This window comes from Rattus norvegicus, chromosome 19 (genome assembly GCF_021556685.1).
Source record: "Rattus norvegicus strain SHRSP/BbbUtx chromosome 19, alternate assembly SHRSP_T2T, whole genome shotgun sequence".
Classification (NCBI taxonomy): domain Eukaryota; kingdom Metazoa; phylum Chordata; class Mammalia; order Rodentia; family Muridae; genus Rattus; species Rattus norvegicus.
The window spans coordinates 69,712,209-69,730,184 of NC_141552.1; the positions used below are offsets into that span (position 1 = coordinate 69,712,209).

The following is a 17,976-nucleotide window of genomic DNA, read 5'->3' on the forward strand; positions in this document are numbered from 1 at the left end:
AAAACAATTAACTGGACTGGAGAGATAAACCAGCCGTCTGTAGGCCCCCAGTTCAGTTCCCAGCACCCACATCAAGAAGCTCACGGCCTCCTGGAACTCCGACTCCAGGGACCTAAAACCCTCTTCTGGCCTCTCTAGGTGTCTGCACTCACGTGCACAGACAGACACACGTAAGAAAAAGTCTTTGAGAACAATCACAACTGCTCACATTTAGGGCAGCATGGCAGATGACGTAAAGTACAGCGAGCCCTGGAGTGAACATTTATTCACAGCGATCACCTGCTGGCCTTAAAATCACAATAAATGATTTCATATTTCAAGCACGCATGCAGGTTTATGAAAGAAGATGAGAAAACAAGATTTGAATAAAAAGCCTTTGATAAGCTCTAAAAACTTCAATTTAGGGCTGGTAAGAATGGCTCATGGGGAATGCTTTTGACAAAGAAGCCTGGGCACCTGAGCCCCACACTCAGCCAAAAACCCGACCTCAGAGCCTTTCATTCACTCTATTTTTATATACATTGTATTCACTTGCTAAAATTGTAACAACGAATTCTATAAATTTTACAACCAAATAAAGGTTTAAAGAAAGGGGCTGGGGATTTAGCTCAGTAGTAGAGCGCTTACCTAGGAAGCGCAAGGCCCTGGGTTCGGTCCCCAGCTCCAAAAAAAAGAACCAAAAAAAAAAAAAAAAAAAAAAAAAGAATAAAGTACACGATTGCCTCCACCCAGAGCCCCTCCCGTAAGCAGGAGGGGGAGTATATTATCTGAAAGCATGTCCTTATTTGAGCCAGGGTACATTACATTTTTGAATGCTTATTAAACTAGTAAATTGTGGAGATACAAATAAAATGTGTGAGCAAAGAATATTTTTAACTAATTTTTAAATTTTTTTACTTTTATTTCATGTGTATTGGTATTTTGCCTGCGTGTATGTCTATGTGACGATGTTAGAGCCTCTGGAACTGGAGTTACAGACAGTTGTGAGCTGCTATGTGGGTGCTGGGATTTGAACCCAGGTTCTCTGGAAGAGCGACCAATACTCTTAACTACTAAGCCATCTCTCCAGCCTCCTTTTAACGCATTTTTGAAGGCCTGTGTTATGGTTTGGATGGGAAATTCCCTCTCAGGTTCGTGTGTTGAATGTATATTCCAAAGGGGTAGCCCCATTATGAAGTTTATGGAACCCTGAGAGCAGCCTAGATAGAGGAAATGAGTCACTGGGGGAGGAGGGCCTTAACGTTTACAGCCCTGCTTCACTTCCCATTTCTGTTTGCTACCAAGCTCTGGATGCCATGGCCATAAGCCTGAAGTCACAATGGGCTGTATTTCCCCAAACCTCTCTTAAGTTTCCTGTTAAACATTTAGCCACAGTAGTGGTAGTGGTAGGGGTAGGGGTAGGGGTGGTGGTGGTGGTAGTGGCAGTTGTAGTGGCAATGGTAGTAGTAGTAGTAGTAATGGTGGTGGTGGTGGTGGTGGTGGTGGCAGTGGTGGTAGTAATACAGCTTATTCATTAAACTAGATAAAATGAGAAAACATTCATTACATTTATGAACAGCAGAGCTATAGAGATGTCTCAGCAGTTAAGAGCACTAGCTACACTTTCAGAGGACCCAGGTTCAATTCCTGGGATTCACATGATGGGCCACAACCTTCTTTAACTCCATTTCCAGGGATCTGACACCCTCTTCCAAGCTCTGAGGGCACCAGGTATGCATGCGGAGCACTGATATCCATGCAGGCAAAACACACATATAAGATAAAAATAAATGAATATTTTTTAAATGTTATGAATAAAGACCGCCACAGACATTAAATCAAGTGGAAGTCTCACGTGCATCAAGACACAAAAATAGGCTGCACTTACTTCTCTAGGATGATGTTTGCTGCACAGCCTTGTCCAAGGTTTTCTATGAAGGTTTGGACATCCTGAATGAGTCTTAAAAATGTGGAGAGAAAAAGAAAACAGGCTCAGCAAATTAAATCCCCAAAGATAATATTACAGCCTGGTTGATTGCTCAACACAGATAGGACCCCACCCATGTGTGACAAGCTGACCATGGCATTGTTACCTCTGATCACGCCTAAACACTGTTCCAAACACACAAGCCTCCAGGACAAGTTCACTGTAATCCTTAGCACTGGAGAATGACCCCTGGGCCACACCGGAGGCAGCTGCTAGCCAAGATTGGCAGCAGTAGCATATCAGAATATTGAAGACACCTGATTTTATGGAGGACATTTCAATCATCTTACACATAATCTGAAATGAGACACAACACTCAGGTTAACCTTTGACCCGGTTGGTTATGAATACAATTAGCAACATAATAATAATTAAAGTCAGCAACATAATACCAACTAAAACCAGCAACATAGTAACGACTAAGATTAGCAGCATAACAGCTTTGCTAAAAAGTATCGAGCACTTTCAGATGATGGATCCTAAGAAAGAAACCTTCCCGGCCTGGGATGACCACTCTTTATAGGCAGCTCAACAGACTTGAACCAATGAGGAGACAGGAGTCTCTAAGTGTCTAAGTGCCTACGGGTGTTTCCAGACATCCACTGAGTGTGGTGGTGCGTTCTGCAGCCTGGGGCCTGCGTTGAATGGAAAGGAGAAACTGATCTGAGCACCAGCGTCCATCTTCCTGTTTCCTGTCTGTGGATATGCTGTGACAGCTACCTCATGGGCCTGCTCCTCACCACGGACTGTGTCCTCAAACTGTGAGCCAAAAAACCCTTTCCTTCCTTCTCACAGGAATGAGAAGAGCAACTCACAGCCTGGCCCTGTACGTCAAATGCAAAATACACAGCTTTTGATGTCAAACTACAGAGGGTCTCAATATGGAGAGCACAACCCTCAGGGCCTGATGAAGATTACATTCTTCCTCTCTGTAGCATATTCATTTGCTGAAATGGTGAACTGAAGTTGTGTGATACACGTACCACCACCACCCCAAAATCCAAAACTAAACTCTCCTGGAATGTTTTCAGATGAACCATGATCATAGAATGCTAATTCCTTGTGTTTCAAGAGTGTGCGTTAAGTCCAGTATTCCTGGCTGAGTCATCCATCCAGAACTCTTCAGGAGAGACATCTGCCAAAGACGCAGGAGGAGGAGGTAACTCCTCTCTGCTGAACTAGGACTCCAGTGCTCCAGGAGGACAAGACCACAGTGACGTGCCCCACAGTGGGGAAAAGGGTAGGAGGGGGAGTGTGGACCCCGAGCAGGAACCAGAAGCAACCAGAGACTCCAAGAGGACAGAACCCCATTGGGTCATCCTCCCTGCTGAAGGGATGGCTACAACTATAAGTATAGCCACCTCTCATAGCCCTGCAGACATCTCTAGAATGTCCCAGGAGAGCGAATTCTACAGAGTCTTCAAGCCCTGTTTATATAAAGCAATGTGGAGTCTCCACGTAGGAACATCATGGCTGCTTTAGATCAGATGTGTGCAACCTGGGCTCATGGCTGCAGCTGACCCAGGACAGCTACAAATGTCTACAGACAATGATGTTACCGAAGGCTGACAGCCTGCCCCTAGTAATCTCTGGATTGCTGACAACATCTAACACAGTAGAAATAGTTGTTATATAAACAACAAAAAGGCTGTATTTGTTCAGTACCGATACAAGTTTTTTCTCAAATATTATTTTTTTAAAGAATATTCTTTTTAAATATTCTTTTTCTAAAACTCCTCCCATCCATTTATTTTGGGAGCAGTATACAAATGGTATAGCACGCATATGGGGAGCAGAGGATAACGTTTGGGAGCTGCTCTCGACTTTCATCACGTGAGCAGAATCTAACTCTGGATTCCAGTGTCTTTACCCACTGAGCCATCTCTCTGGCCATCAAATATTCCTATTTATTGGCTCAATGTGTACATGGTAAAATGTGAAGCCTCAAATCCAGAGGGTCCATGGCATGCCTCTTAAGGTTGAAGGCATGTGCCTCCATGCCTGCCTGTGCCTAAAGATCTTAAAACCGTTTGAACAGGATGGGAGGCCATGGTCTGAGTGTTAAGTGTCCTCACAGCTCAGGCGTTCTATTCCTTTGTCCATCTGGTGGTAGATTTGGCACCTCTGACGGGTACAGACTGGCCCTGCCTTGGTCTGTTCTCGTCTTCCTGGTACACCAACATGTCAGAAGCCACTGCTTCCCTCTCCTTCCACACTGATGGGGCAGCCACATTGCTTCCCTGTCATGATAGACTGTAACCCCTGAAACTGTGAGCCAAAGCCAATCTCAGCCATCTAGTCACAGCAGCAGGGCATGTGGCCCCATCTGAGCCACCTGTCCCTGTCACCAGAGCTCCTCATCTCTTGAGAGAACATGTTCTGAGAACAAAGGCAGCAGCAGCCCTAGTACTTGGTTCCAGGCACACCTCTTCTCTTGTCCTACTGACCACACAGACTGCAAAGAGAAAGTTACCTCTTTTATTTTGTCGTATGCCGGGCCCTTGAGTTTTGCAGCAATGGTAAGAATCTCGTTATTGAAAACAAAGTGAACGAAAGCTTTCAAATTAGGCCAGAACGTCAGCTGTGTGTTGCTCAAGGAAGATATCATTTTCCAAGCCACGTCAAAGGATTCTATGCAGAGCGTCTCCTCAGAGGTCAGGAGCTGGCAGAAGGTGGGTGAAAGCACACAGTGTCAATCTCTGAAATGCTGCTGCTTCTTCATTACCTGGTTCTCCCTTCCCTCCATCTCACCTTGGGAACCAGAACCTCCATGCAGTGGAACACAGGTAAGACGAGGCCAGCAGGGAGGACCGTGAGGACGTCCAGCGCTGACTGCAGGGTCAGCACGGGCATCTCAACAGCAGGGAGACAGCACTTCAGCACGTCACTCTCTGTGGCTGGAATAAGACCTTGGTGCTTTCTCAGCAGGAAGGAGAGGCAGACCCACTGATCATGCAGATACTGTGCGACTACTTTCCCCCATCCTTGAGAAGACGATGATTCTTCAAAGACACTGAAAATATCAAAAGACAAGATAGTGAATCTCAGTTTCCCAACCTGACTTCATTTCTTTGGCATACGGTGCTGTTCCTTATGAGGCAAGCGGACAGACGGTTTGAAAGCGGTCAGGCTCTTGCAAATCCATGGACAGAGCTTGGGAGGTAGAGGCGCTCCCAACTTTTCAGTCAGGAGAAAAGGGCCTCTAAGCCTCTCCAGGACCCAGGTAGATGCTGGTACCACACTCATCAGCTTTTCAGTCTCCAGGACTGTTAAGTGTCTCTTTATAAGCTACCTGACCTGAGATAAAAAACTGATGAGGGATATACCCAGTCACCATCGAGCTGCCCAGCCACGAAACACTGAAGCAACCCCACGGAATTAAATTTTGCAAGGTATTTCCACAACCTTGAAAGACTGGTGGGCAGGCTCCTGATTAGGGAGATGAAGAGCCCAGTGGTGCACTTTCCTCCAAAACGAGGACTCATCTCCCCGACTCCACTGCACCATGAGCACCACCAGGCATCACCGACAACCACAGTACAACAAAAACTGGATTGCTGTTAACCCTTAACCAAGACAGTCCTCATTCACCTGCCGTTCTCCAGGGGACACACACCGATGCTCTGCCCCTCTGAACGGGGCTTCTGCAGCATGCGATTGAGTGGAAGAGCTGACAGGAACCTGTCCACGGCCTCAGCACTGGAAGAATCAGGCTGCAGCACTGGGTGCCGGTCCGCGGCCTCACACAGAGCTGCCAGGGTGGCCATGCTGACTGCTGTCTGCACCTGATGACTCAGGGTTGGCTCCTGCAGAGAACGAGATGACCCTGAAGCAAGGCACTCTAGTCTCAGTCTGAGGCAAGACACCTCACGTCCTGCCTTCCCTCCTGTGGCAGCCGAACGTCAGTGGGATAAAAGATGTTGCAGTGTGCAGTGTGTGCTCGCTGCAGAGTTTAAAAGGACAGTTTAAGAGGACAATTTGACCTCTACAATGAGAGCTGCCTAGACCTTCTTATAGGACAGATCAGCCACTTGTGAAGAACAATGTCCTTGGCTTTGTCAGGGTCCAAACGCAGGGACCAGCCTCTAAAGTTGTGCTTTTTTTTTTTTTTTTTTTTTTTTCCGGAGCTGGGGACCGAACCCAGGGCCTTGCGCTTCCCAGGCAAGCGCTCTACCACTGAGCTAAATCCCCAACTAAAGTTGTGCTTTTAACTACTCTGTCTTTCTATTACATTTAAGAAATGCTACGGGGTCTAAAATCCAGTGTAGACACATCTGTATAAGGAAATAAACACCACTGTGTAGGCACAAGAGGCAGTAGGGAAATGAAGGAAGGGGAGAGACCTTGATCCAACATAGAATACTGCCACTCACTCTCCTGGCAGGGCCAGGCCATGGAGGAGGTGCTAAACGGTCTGAGTGCAAAACCACCCAGGCTCACATGAGCACAAGTCCCCCAGCTGGTTGTACTGTTTGGATGGTTGTGGAATCTTAGTGAACAGGTCACTAGCCGGTAGATCCAGAAGGGGGTTCTGGTATGAGCTCTTTACTTCCTGGTTTGCTGCGATGTCAAGAGCTCCACTCACACTCCGATGACACCAAGGCACCGTACCACTTCCCCACCTTAAAACCGGTCCCTCTTAAACCCTAGGCAAGAGGTGAATTCCCTTAAGTCATCTCTGCCGGGTAAGTAAAGAGCACATACCTGTGACAGAGAAGCTCTAGGTGGTTACTGGGGGGCGATTGCAAAACAAGAAACAATGGGAACAGAGGGGAAGGGTGGATACCTAGCCTGGAAGCCAAGGAAGGAAGCCAACCATGGAGCTGTGACTTAAGGCTGATGAAAGGATTCTATACTGGGGCAGGGTGAGCAAAAGACCCAGGTGCCTTCCATTATCTGGACCAGGTAATGTTAAGACTGAAGAATTGCTAGGTATAAAGTCACACACCTACAAATCCATCTGCTCAGGAGGCCGAAAGCAGGAGGATCGTGAGTTCAAGGTCAGCCTGGGTAACCTAGGAAGAGTCTGTCTCCTAGTTTAAGTAGGATGAGGTGGGAGCCCTGATGTAGCTCAGTGCCAAAGCACGGGCTGAGCACAAAAGCACTCTGAAGTACAGGTCAGGCATCTATAACTGAAGGTGGGATCATGAAAAATCTAACCACAGCCAGGTTTTTAATACACAGTGACCCAAAATTACCTGATAAATCAAACACGTGGTGAGCCTAAGGTGTTTATGGCTCTGCTTGTCCATACTCATAGTGAGGCTTTATGGCAGCCTTGGTTCTGAACACAAACACTTTCACTTTGACCTCGAGCCACAGAGAGCCAGTGAAGGCACCAGATATACCCGGGCCCAGACTGAGACTACCCTATCTTATACTCAGTGCTGTGTGTGCAGCTCAGCTCTTACAGAAACATAGGCTCGATTTCAGAAAGCAGAGACTTCAAGCTCCTACAACCGGTTCTCAGCACGCAAGCATAAATTAGTTTATCTTTGGAGTGTACTGTTGGAGAATCATATCTCCCTCATTAGCATGCAATTTGCTTTCTTCTTTTAAAGACTAAACTATGTGCATATCAAAGAACTGTTTTAAAGTAAGTTTCTTTATGGCTTATTATCTGCAAATGCTTGATTTGTGTTCTCACTTTATAGACCTATTTACCAAGGTTTATGAAAAACTTTCCGTGAAAGGGGGTCATGAGTGAAAAAAGATTTAGACCTGGCTTAGGGTGTGTGAGGTCCTGTGTTCAATGCCCAGGAGAAGGGAGGAAGAGAAGGTGGGAGGAGGGATGGAAGGAGGGAGGGAGGTAGGAGGAGGGAAGGTGGGAGGTGGAGGGAGGGAGGGAAAGGAGAGAGGAGGGGGAGGGAAAGTGAAAGAAAGAGTAAGATCAGATCTTCATTACACATTCAAATTTCTGATGTGTTCCACCTATACTCTTACAGTATTAGCACCTACAGGCAGAATCTCAACTATCAGATTTAGGAAAGCCTTATAATTACAAAGTATCATGGAACGATCAAATAGGTATTCCTTCCTGGACATAACCACCCACCTTCGGCCCAGGAGGATTACCTGTCTGCCCTCAGCCTCCTGCAGATGGTGAACACATGCGTTTCTCAAAGGAGAAATGACTCGGCTAACGGGGTTGCCTGCTTTCCAGCCCAGCTTAACCTGGAGACTCACGAGCTCGGCCAACACCGTCAGGTATAGCTGGCAGCGGTCCAGGTCTGCCACCTACAACATATGTCAGGATTCGTGAGGATGACAGGATCCGTGACTTTGCACAAGCAGGATTCGGGCAGGAAGCCATCCCTGCAGTAAGGGGACACTGAAGAGAGAGAGCCATCCCATCATGCAGTGCCCGGCAGGCACGTCCTTGTGCAAGCTGAATCCTTCTTTACAGTCTGGACTCTCCCAGAATGACACACACTTTCACAGCATAGCTTCTGAAACCACATTGACGAGGACGCCTTGGGAGGCTGAAAACATTCTTGGGAGGCAGAAATGTTTCTCTTTTTCTTTTTAAGCAGATATCAATGTGCATTTCAATGGGTATCTCTGTATTTTCATTCCTCTGCAATGCATTTTGTGCAGTCTCCCATCTCCCTTTATAGTCTTCCTAGCCTCTCCCAATGGCTCTCCTCTTTGCAATGACCCCCTTCTCCTGCCTCAAGAGCATGGCTGAGGGATTGCTTATGTGGGAACAGGCACCTTTGCAGAGGCTGCTCCCCTGAAGAAAATATCTCCTTCTCCTAGCACCTGTTTAGTACATAGAAATCCCCAGGAAAGAGCAAAGAGCAGGACCATGAGAGCCCTTCCTGCCTCGATAGCTGATGTTGATGGGTCCAGGCTCGCACAGGACTTGTGCATGCAAGCACGCGCACACAGCCCTTGGTCCTATCCTTAATCTGATATTCAGACTATCTGGGTCCAGGTCCCAGTCACACACAAATGTGTCAAGGACCTCAAATCCATGATAGTCGAATTTTCTAAATGTGGTAAGAGGACAGACATATCATCTGGGGAAACTGACGCTTGGAATGGCTGCGTCCCCTGCTCAGGTCACGGTCACTAACACAGATGCGAGGGAAATTAGGCACAGTGGTTAGAATTCAGAACGCCCTGGAGGCTCCTAAATATTTGTCCGAAGGCAGTGGTGCTGTTTGAGAGGCTGTGAGACCTTGGGGGTTGCCACCTGACTGGGGGAAGTGAATTGCTGGGGGCAGGCCTTAGGCTGGAATCTAGCTGCTTCCGGTTTACTACAGGATGTAGCCAGCTGCGTCACCCTCTCCTCGTTACAGCCCCTTCCCGTCAATCGTCTCTTCTGCCATGACAGATCCAAGTCTGTCAAACTACAAGCCAAAATCAACCTTCCTGACATAGCTGCTGCTGCTGCAGCTGCTGCTGAGCGTTTACACTGGGCTGTGTGGAAGTCTGTGGTGGCTGTGCTTCCCAGGGTGGCTTCTAGAGAAGCCATCACACCAAAGAAACATCCCTTCTCTGGTTGGTCTAGTGAGTGTGACAAGGGAAGGCAGCAGCTGTTTGAGGGTGGCTGCGGGAGAAGCTCCTGAAGCCCGGAGTTACTCACGTCCTGCAGCTCGTTCATGGTAAGTCTCCTGAGCACGAACTGAGACACGCTCTCTGCGGCAGACATGACGGAGGCCCGGAGAGCAGCCGATACCTCATCTGTGGGGGAAAAGTGCTTTATTAACGTGACAGACGCGGGGTCTTGGGTACAAAACACACCAGCAGCTCCTGTACAAACTGTTAAGGGAGAAAGGTAATCACTAGAGTCCAGAACCTCGTTATCACGGGCCCGGCGTGCGGAGACTGGACGGTCTATGGCGTCAGCACACAGTAGAACGTGCCCCTGGACGGATTTTAGAACTCCGTTATGTGGAAAAGACACACAGACTTCTCACAGACACCATTTCTGGTGCCCCTAAACAAGAAAAACACCATGTTTCTAGGCCCGTGTTCTCAGCCAACTAAGCTTCGACCGCTGTGCCAAGAGAGCTCGTGGGCAAAGGTGTTTCCTAAATAGAAGCCCTGGAGTTCCTACAGAACAAACACGAAAAAGCACGAACTCGCTCAAACTCAAGTCCTCGAATTCTGAACACCAGCAGCACCCCCAGCAAGCCACTCGTCCTCACCATCCTGGGCACTGGAACCTCTTGGCACACAAGAATGCAGCAGCCTCACCAGCAGCTGGAGGCACCGGTCAGTCCTCAGCAAGGGCATGTAGGCGTTGGTGCCGAGCTTCCCTAGGGCATCCAGCCAGGGGTCTAAGAAGATCCTTAACACGTTCTGAGTCCTCTGCTTCTCCCTGGATGGTAAAAGGACACCCACGTCAGCGTCTCGGAAGCAGGACAATTCCCCACCTAGCATTTGTGAGGCAAGACAGCTCAGGGGTCATCAGGGGTCATACAGTTTACTTCCTAGGTGGGGCACATGCCCAGGACCCGTCTGGGCCTTACAGCCTCACAGTGTGGGACACAAAGCCTGAGCCAAAAACTGCTGAGGTCCTGAGCGATGGTTTTGCAGGAAAGTGGAACAAAAAAAGAGAGGGAAATGGGTGAAAACAACCCAAATCCATGTACCTGTCTGATTGTGAATGAATAAATTTAAAAAAAAGAAAAGCATAAATAAACTAGTAAAAGATGTGTGCCATAAACATTTTAAAAATTCAAAAACAAAAACCCTAGACTTATAAAACTGTTACGAAGGACGCCTCTGGCGCTACAACTGTCTAGAAGGGGTGTGGCATGTCAAGGTCACGGCACACCACGCCCAAGTCCCGCCTAACCCTGGTACTTCTGCCCTGTACCCAGAGGCCAATGCATCCTAACTGCTACTTTGGCTGCCCGTGGGCCACTTCACAGTTTACACTGGGATCTTGCTATCAATTTTTCTGGTGCCAGTAATAAAACAGAAAGCATCATAAATTGTCTAATTTAACATTAAATTGCGAACCTGACATTCAGTTTACCAACCTGCAAGCACTGAGCGGCCCTACTCCTATTAATCTGCTGTTAAATTAAACATTTCTTTAGTATGCGGCCAGTGTTCCGTCCGGTTCTGGCCTCTGTCAGTGTGACTCCACCAATCACCGAAAAGTCTAAATGCCCCCGATAACCTAACTAGCCTTTTTCTCCCCCACGCACTCCCCACTCCCAGCACTGAAGAAAACCCTGACCTGAATTTGGTCTTTATTCCTTTCACGTCCACAGCCAGCAGGACCATCAGCGCCGTCAGCCTGGCTTCCAGCCAGTCTGGCACGAAGCTACTTTCTTCTAGACGACAAAAGGTACTGCTTGAGACACATTCTCTGGAGGAGTTAGGGAAAGGACTGAAGGAGCTGAAGGGGCTTGCAACCCCATAAGAACAACAATACCAACCAACCAGAGCTCCCAGGGACTAAACCACTACCCAAAGAGTACACATGGACAGACCCATGGCTCCAGCTGCACGTGTAGCAGAGGATGGCCTTGTTGGGCACCAAAGGGAGGGGAAGCCCTTGGTCCTGGACAGCTTGGTCCTGGGTAGGCTGGACCCCCCAGTGTAGGGGAATGTCAGGGCGGGGAGGTGGGGAGGGAGGAGGTGGTTGGGGAGGGGGAACACCCTTGTAGAAGAAGGGGGAGGGGGATGGGATAGGTGACTAATAGGTGGACAGGAAACCGAGAAAGGGAATAACATTTGAAGTGTAAATAAAAAATAGCCCCCCTCCCCCAAAAAAGACACATTCTCAAGGCCTGAGAAACGGTTCAACGGTTCAAGGTATTTGCAGTCAAGCCTGATGACCTAGATTGATCCCCAGGACCTACATAGTGGGGGGAAGGGAGCTTACTGCCATAAGTTGTCTTCTGACCTTGTGTGCATGCACGAGTGCGCGCGCGCGCGCGCACACACACACACACACACACACACACATGCACTTTTTAATTTTTCAAATTTTTTTATAAAAGCATTAATTCCTTCAAAACTGATGCACCGAAACGAAAACAGCGCCATGATTGTTCCTGATCCCTCATGTTCCATCAGTAGAGAAACGTTAGGTCCAACGTTTAGAGACAATAAATTCAAATCCTAGCCCCTGCTTCATGCAGCAAGCCCACTTGAACGCTCCAGTCGCAGGGTTCCTCGGACCACAGGAAGCAGTCAGACAAGAATACCAGAAGTGCGGTTACAGCGAGGGCCACACTGGAGGACACACTAGGGGAAATGTCCTGATCTGGGGACAATGGAGCTGAAGGGAACAGATGAGAAGACCCGGGGGAAGGAAGACAAGAACATGTGGGTGTGGTCAGGTAGGACAGGGATAGCACCAGTCAGCAGAAGGATGCACACACAGCAGAGAGAGAATGGCAGAAAATGAGGTGACCAACCCAGCCACCTAGCAGAACATTCAGGGAGCTCTGCGGCAACTGGAAGCCTCCGAGGATAGAAGCACTTGGGGGGAGGGAGGAGTTCCACATGGAAACTATTGGGAAGCAGGAGAAGGAACAAGGGAAGCAGGCAGAATAAGCCCAGCTGGGCGGAGACCCTGGACAGGAGGGGTGAGGCACCAGGGCTGGGCCAGACCCACAGGAGCCACTGTACCCGAGTGTGCAGCAGCAGTGGAAGTTTTTACTTTTGCCAGAGGCCTAACCCAAGAAGTTCCCAAGCAGCAGCACAGAGAGATAAACTAAGAAAAGGATGCTGACGGACAAGCTCTACAAGGACAGTTACCTGGTCAGTTGGGACCTACTCCCGGGTCAGAAAAATCAGATGAAATGTGCTAATCTGGGACAAAGGCAGGGGGTTTCAGGCGTATTTGATTCAAAGGCACATCCCCCCCCCCCCAATTATTGCTAATGACCTTAGCGAAGAGGAAGGGACCCTGATGAATAAGTCTCTAGAATCCTTCCCTCCAGCAAGCTGACATGTTTCCTGCAAAGGGTCTTTCTAGTCTCTGCCAGGAGTGGGACTCTCTTACCCAAGGCCAGGGCTTTAAATCCCTGAACCACATGAAAAACAAAAGAATAAAGGAAAGGAGAAGAAAGGTCTTTACAAGCGAGAGATGGAAATAACCCTTCCAAATGTGTGCTCTCTGAAGCTGGTTGGGGGCGGGGGAGGGGGTTGGCTGGAGAGATGGTTCAGGGGGTAAAACCCCAGCTGAGAAAGGATGAGGAGTTGGGACTTCAGATTCCCAACAGCCATGTAAAAGCTGGCAGAGGTGGTGTTCCACCTGCAATCTTAGTGCTTGGAGGCAGACAGCACATCAGATCAGATTGGATGGACTGCCAGGATAAGCCTGCCTGCTAGACTAGCCAGCCAATCAGACCCTGCCTCAGGCCACACTAGGCAGCCAATCAGAGACAGCCTCAAAAAAAGAAAGTGGAAGGCAACTGAGGCATTACCCAATGACAAATACCAGCCTCCACACACACATGCAAACATATACACGCGCACACACACATATCAATCGGATAAACACGTTCATCAGTTCACAATAAACACGGTGCTTCTAAAACATGAAAATAAACCTATCTACAATATTTGCACCCAGCAGTTTCCATCCTAGAGACCCACACACAACTGCCCTGTTCAGTGTTGGAGGGGTTGAGCAGCCCCCCCAAACACTGACACTGGTTCAACCCATCCCCAAGACTCAGAACCCACAGGGCCAGGAGGGAGCGGCTCTGCTCATGTGGCTGAAGTTCAGACTCACACAGCACAATGGCCTATGCCTACACATCGATCTAAACACATTCTATCGTTCCCTAAAGAATTCAGACTTACTTTCCCAACCAGGAGACTTCACGAACTCCTGAACTAGGTTCTTCACATAAGCATTTAACGATGCCTCGTGTCCATCAGAGCCACCAATGGAGGACTGCTTAAAGTATCTTTCATTGACACATAGCCAGTCACAGAGCTACACAGGGAAACCATGGCAGGGTTATTTTAGTCTTAAAATGTAACAGAACAAAGCATTCCTAATTTCCCTGAATCAATCTTCTGGCTTCCACATAAACTGAATTTAAATTGTTAGATTCAACAGCTTGATACAATCTCACACAGCCATCATTCACTGAAGTGCCCACAGAAAAATACAATTTTTAAAGCAACTGTTGCATTTCATAGTGGTTACTGATGGCTCCCCGGGGAAAGGGAGCTTCCAAACAGCTGATTTGCAGCTCACCTCTGTCCACAGCTGGGTCCCACGTCCCAAGGACTCCTCTTGTCTCAGAGACATGAGAAAAGCTGAGACGTCAGAAAGAGACACTTTCTCCTAGGCAGAAAAAGCTCAGTTTAAACTTTTGGGAGTCACATCACAGCTCTGTAGAAAGAGCAAGTCAACTAAAGCAGGATGTCTTCAGTTAAGATACAAGAAGCTACATTGTTTCAAAAGTTCAGAAGCTGAGAAGATAGCTCAGTGTGTAAAGTATTTGGTGCAGGAGGACCAGATTCCCAGAACACAGGTGAAAACTGAACGAGTTGGTTGCCAATTCTGTGATCACCTGTGAGGCAGAGACAAGGGTTCCCTGGGCAAGCCCGGCAGGCGAACTACTAGAATTGGGAAGAGATGCTGCCTCTGTAAGTGAGGGGCAGCAGAAACCATCTACCTACACACAGACACACACGCACACATATTGCATGCCCCACACAGACACATGCCTAAATAAATAAATAAATGCGACTACTCAGTGGCAAGCTATTATTATATTAAAAGTCAATTCTTTTTAAATGTACACATATGTATTTTTGCGACTTTTTTTTTGGTGGGTAAGTGTTTGAAACAGGATCTCACTCTGTAGTCTTGACTAGCCTCGACTGAATAATATCAATCCATCCCCAGTTCATATCAAACTCAGGGCAATCCTTCTGCCTACAGGGTGGGTAACATTTTTTAAATACATTATTTTCTTTAAAGTTGGCTATTATATTTGAGAGAAAAAAATGAGAATCTTTAAAAAATACCGTTAATAAAAATTAGCTACTACTAATAAAAAACGATTCTTTTTGAAGCCACAAAAAGAACCTCCAACTGAAGAAAAGCAGTGTTCCTTAGCCCAAAGGTCACAGATTCTGAATTAAGACTCTGCACCAGGCCTGGTCGGTAAACGGCACACACGGCCCCGGGGTTGAGCAAGGTCCATTTGCAATGTGGCACGAACATTTCTTTGTACTGTCTGATGTGATGAGGCTGCTCTAGACAACAAAAAAGAATCCCAAAGTTCAACAGGGGCCACACAACCTGTAAAGATGCCCCATGCTCACCACTCGCCCTGTGCAGCCATGGGCTGACTCAGGCTCTAGACCTTCTTCCTTGGGGCTCTATGACCATGAGCTCCTTTCCTAACATGTCACCCAGGACAGCCCGGTCCCTCTACCAGGCTGTGAGAATGTTTGTGAAAGACTCCGGGAAAGCAGACGAGGGCCCCTGGGCCAGGTTTGACCTGGGACCTGGTTCTGCATCAGCCCAGTCCTCACAAATGCTGGCATTCCCAAGCCACTGCTCAACACAACCCAACTATGTCACAAGTGCCAACACGACCTGCACACTATGCCACTTCTGTCACCCACCTGGGGTGGCATCAACCATCCCCAAGTCCAAATTCCATCTGGACACCCAGAGCCAACCCTGTCAGGAGGCCTTGACAGCACCACCACAGTTAGGACTTGTGTGCACAGTCTAGACTTGTGTGCACCGGCACTTGTAAGTCTATATAGACAGGTACACTCACCACGTCCACCAGACGCATGGCTGCCTGAAGAAGATAACACTGCGCTGCTCCCCTCAAGAGGACTTGGTGTGTGATCATGGTGCACTGGAGAACATCCCTGGTTCAAAACAAGGACACCGGGAGGAGTCTGATCACTCAGTATCACTGATTTAAAAGCCTACACCTTACTACATACAAAATGACCATCACCAGGAGCGGCTGTCACTAGGAGTGGCTGTCACCAGGAGTGGCCAGCACCAGAGGTGTTGGTCACCAGGAGTGGTGGTCACCAGGAGCGGCTGTCACCAGGAATGGCCAGCGCCAGGGGTGGTGGTTACCAGGAGTGGACAGCACCAGGACTGGCCATCTCCAGGAGTGGTGGTCACCAGGAGCAGCTGTCACCAGGATTGGCCAGCGCCAGGGGTGGTGGTCACCAGGAGTGGACAGCACCAGGACTGGCCATCTCCAGGAGTGGTGGTCACCAGGAGCAGCTGTCACCAGGATTGGCCAGCGCCAGGGGTGGTGGTCACCAGGAGTGGACAGCACCAGGACTGGCCATCTCCAGGAGTGGTGGTCACCAGGAGCAGCTGTCACCAGGATTGGCCAGCGCCAGGGGTGGTGGTCACCAGGAGTGGACAGCACCAGGACTGGCCATCTCCAGGAGTGGTGGTCACCAGGAGCAGCTGTCACCAGGAGTGGCCATCACCAGGAGTGGTCAGAACCAGGAGTGGCCATCACTAGGAGTGGTGGTCACCAGAAGACTAGCATAGCCATTTACCCACTATGGTCTTACACAGAACACAATTTTTGTTTCTCTCTCTCTCTCTTTTTTTTTTTTCGGAGCTGGGGACCGAACCCAGGGCCTTGCGCTTCCTAGGTAAGCGCTCTACCACTGAGCTAAATCCCCAACCCCTGTTTCTCTTTTTAATTCGAGACAAAAGTCTCACTGTGTAATCCAAACGGATGGTAACTTTGAGCCTAGGCTGGCCCCAGGCTTGTGTTCTCCCTCCATCATTTTCTTCAGGACTGGATTACGAGTGTGAGCCACCGCCCCACGGACACTGTTCAGTTCTAATATGAAATCTCTTTTAAAAATAAGGATTAGATGGGAGATGGCACCTCACGCCTGTAATCTCAGCACATGGGAAAGAAGACTGGAGGACTGGTGTGAACTAAAAGCCAGCCTGGGCTACACAGTGAGAATCTCAGCCTGGGCTACACAGTGAGAATCTCAGCCTGGGCTACACAGTGAGAATCTCAGCCTGGGCTACACAGTGAGAATCTCAGCCTGGGCTACACAGTGAGAATCTCAGCCTGGGCTACACAGTGAGAATCTCAGCCTGGGCTACACAGTGAGAATCTCAGCCTGGGCTACACAGTGAGAATCTCAGCCTGGGCTACACAGTGAGAATCTCAGTCTGGCTACACAGTGAGAATCTCAGCCTGGGCTACACAGTGAGAAACTGTCTTAAAAGAAAAAAGGAAAAAAGGAAGGAAGGAAGGAAGGAAGGAAGGGGGGAGGAAGGAGGGAAGGAAGGAAGGAAACTAAACAAGCCAAACAAACAAAAGGACATAAAGTAAAATGTTTTTAAAGTAAGAATTCCATGGGGTTGCCTAGCAAGCGCAAGGACCTGGGTTTAGTCCTCAGCTCTGGGAGGAAAAAAAAAAAAACAAAAACCCATATATATTTAAATATTTTCTAATCAATATCATGATTTGATATTTGTCTTTAAATTTTCCTACTTACCAATACAATTTTAAAAAACTCCATCCTTAAGTGGTCAAAACCCAAGTCCATACGTTATGGAATATATTTAAATTAGTAATTTATCAAACAAATATATTCAATTAATTCAACTATATGAATAAAATATGTCGGTTTTTCTCACATGCACTACATGACAGACACTGAACACACCGTAAGTAAATTACCTGAGGGCAAGAAGCCCTTCTCCACCCAGGGCCTTACAGCTGGGCAGGCTTGCCAAAGCCTTGGACAGGAACAAAACCGGCACGGCACACCAATGTCTGTCTGCCATCCTCTGGATGAACTTTAACAGGAAATGACCTGGAAGAAATGGTTTGGAAGCGTTATCACCGCCGTGAGCACATGGGAAAGTCCTTGGCTTCCTTAGTTAGTAAGGAAATAAAAGCAAACCTCAGTGAGACAGCGCCTCAGACCTACGAGGGGAGCTAAAACCAGAAGAATATCGCATGCTGGGAAGATCCTCGAGCTGCTGCTGGGGATGTGAAAGGGTGCGGTCAGGGAGGAGAGGGGATGAGACCCTGAAAATCCAC

General features: G+C 48.2%; 1 protein-coding gene across 5 annotated transcripts in view; it reads right to left on the bottom strand.

Annotated features, from left to right (window-relative positions):
• Positions 1 to 17,976, bottom strand: part of Tarbp1 (tRNA guanosine 2 -O-methyltransferase TARBP1) — a 51,958-nt gene that overhangs the window by 19,089 nt on the left and 14,893 nt on the right. For 3 of the 5 annotated variants that reach the window (XR_015644256.1, XR_015644255.1, XM_087596674.1), the window contains exons 7-19: positions 17,611 to 17,746; positions 15,700 to 15,796; positions 14,154 to 14,243; positions 13,751 to 13,886; positions 11,166 to 11,262; positions 10,123 to 10,295; positions 9,558 to 9,655; positions 8,042 to 8,203; positions 5,558 to 5,772; positions 4,718 to 4,979; positions 4,440 to 4,628; positions 2,073 to 2,263; positions 1,868 to 1,939 (exon numbers count right to left, since the gene is read on the bottom strand). Coding sequence is in view for 1 of the 5 variants with exons in the window: in XM_087596674.1 (XP_087452800.1) it covers positions 1,868 to 1,939; positions 2,073 to 2,263; positions 4,440 to 4,628; positions 4,718 to 4,979; positions 5,558 to 5,772; positions 8,042 to 8,203; positions 9,558 to 9,655; positions 10,123 to 10,295; positions 11,166 to 11,262; positions 13,751 to 13,886; positions 14,154 to 14,243; positions 15,700 to 15,796; positions 17,611 to 17,746 (1,918 nt within the window). In the remaining 4 variants the exon portion in view is untranslated. The remainder of the gene's footprint in view (positions 1 to 1,867; positions 1,940 to 2,072; positions 2,264 to 4,439; positions 4,629 to 4,717; positions 4,980 to 5,557; positions 5,773 to 8,041; positions 8,204 to 9,557; positions 9,656 to 10,122; positions 10,296 to 11,165; positions 11,263 to 13,750; positions 13,887 to 14,153; positions 14,244 to 15,699; positions 15,797 to 17,610; positions 17,747 to 17,976) is intronic. The other 2 variants (XR_015644257.1, XR_015644258.1) reach the window with 1 other exon arrangement.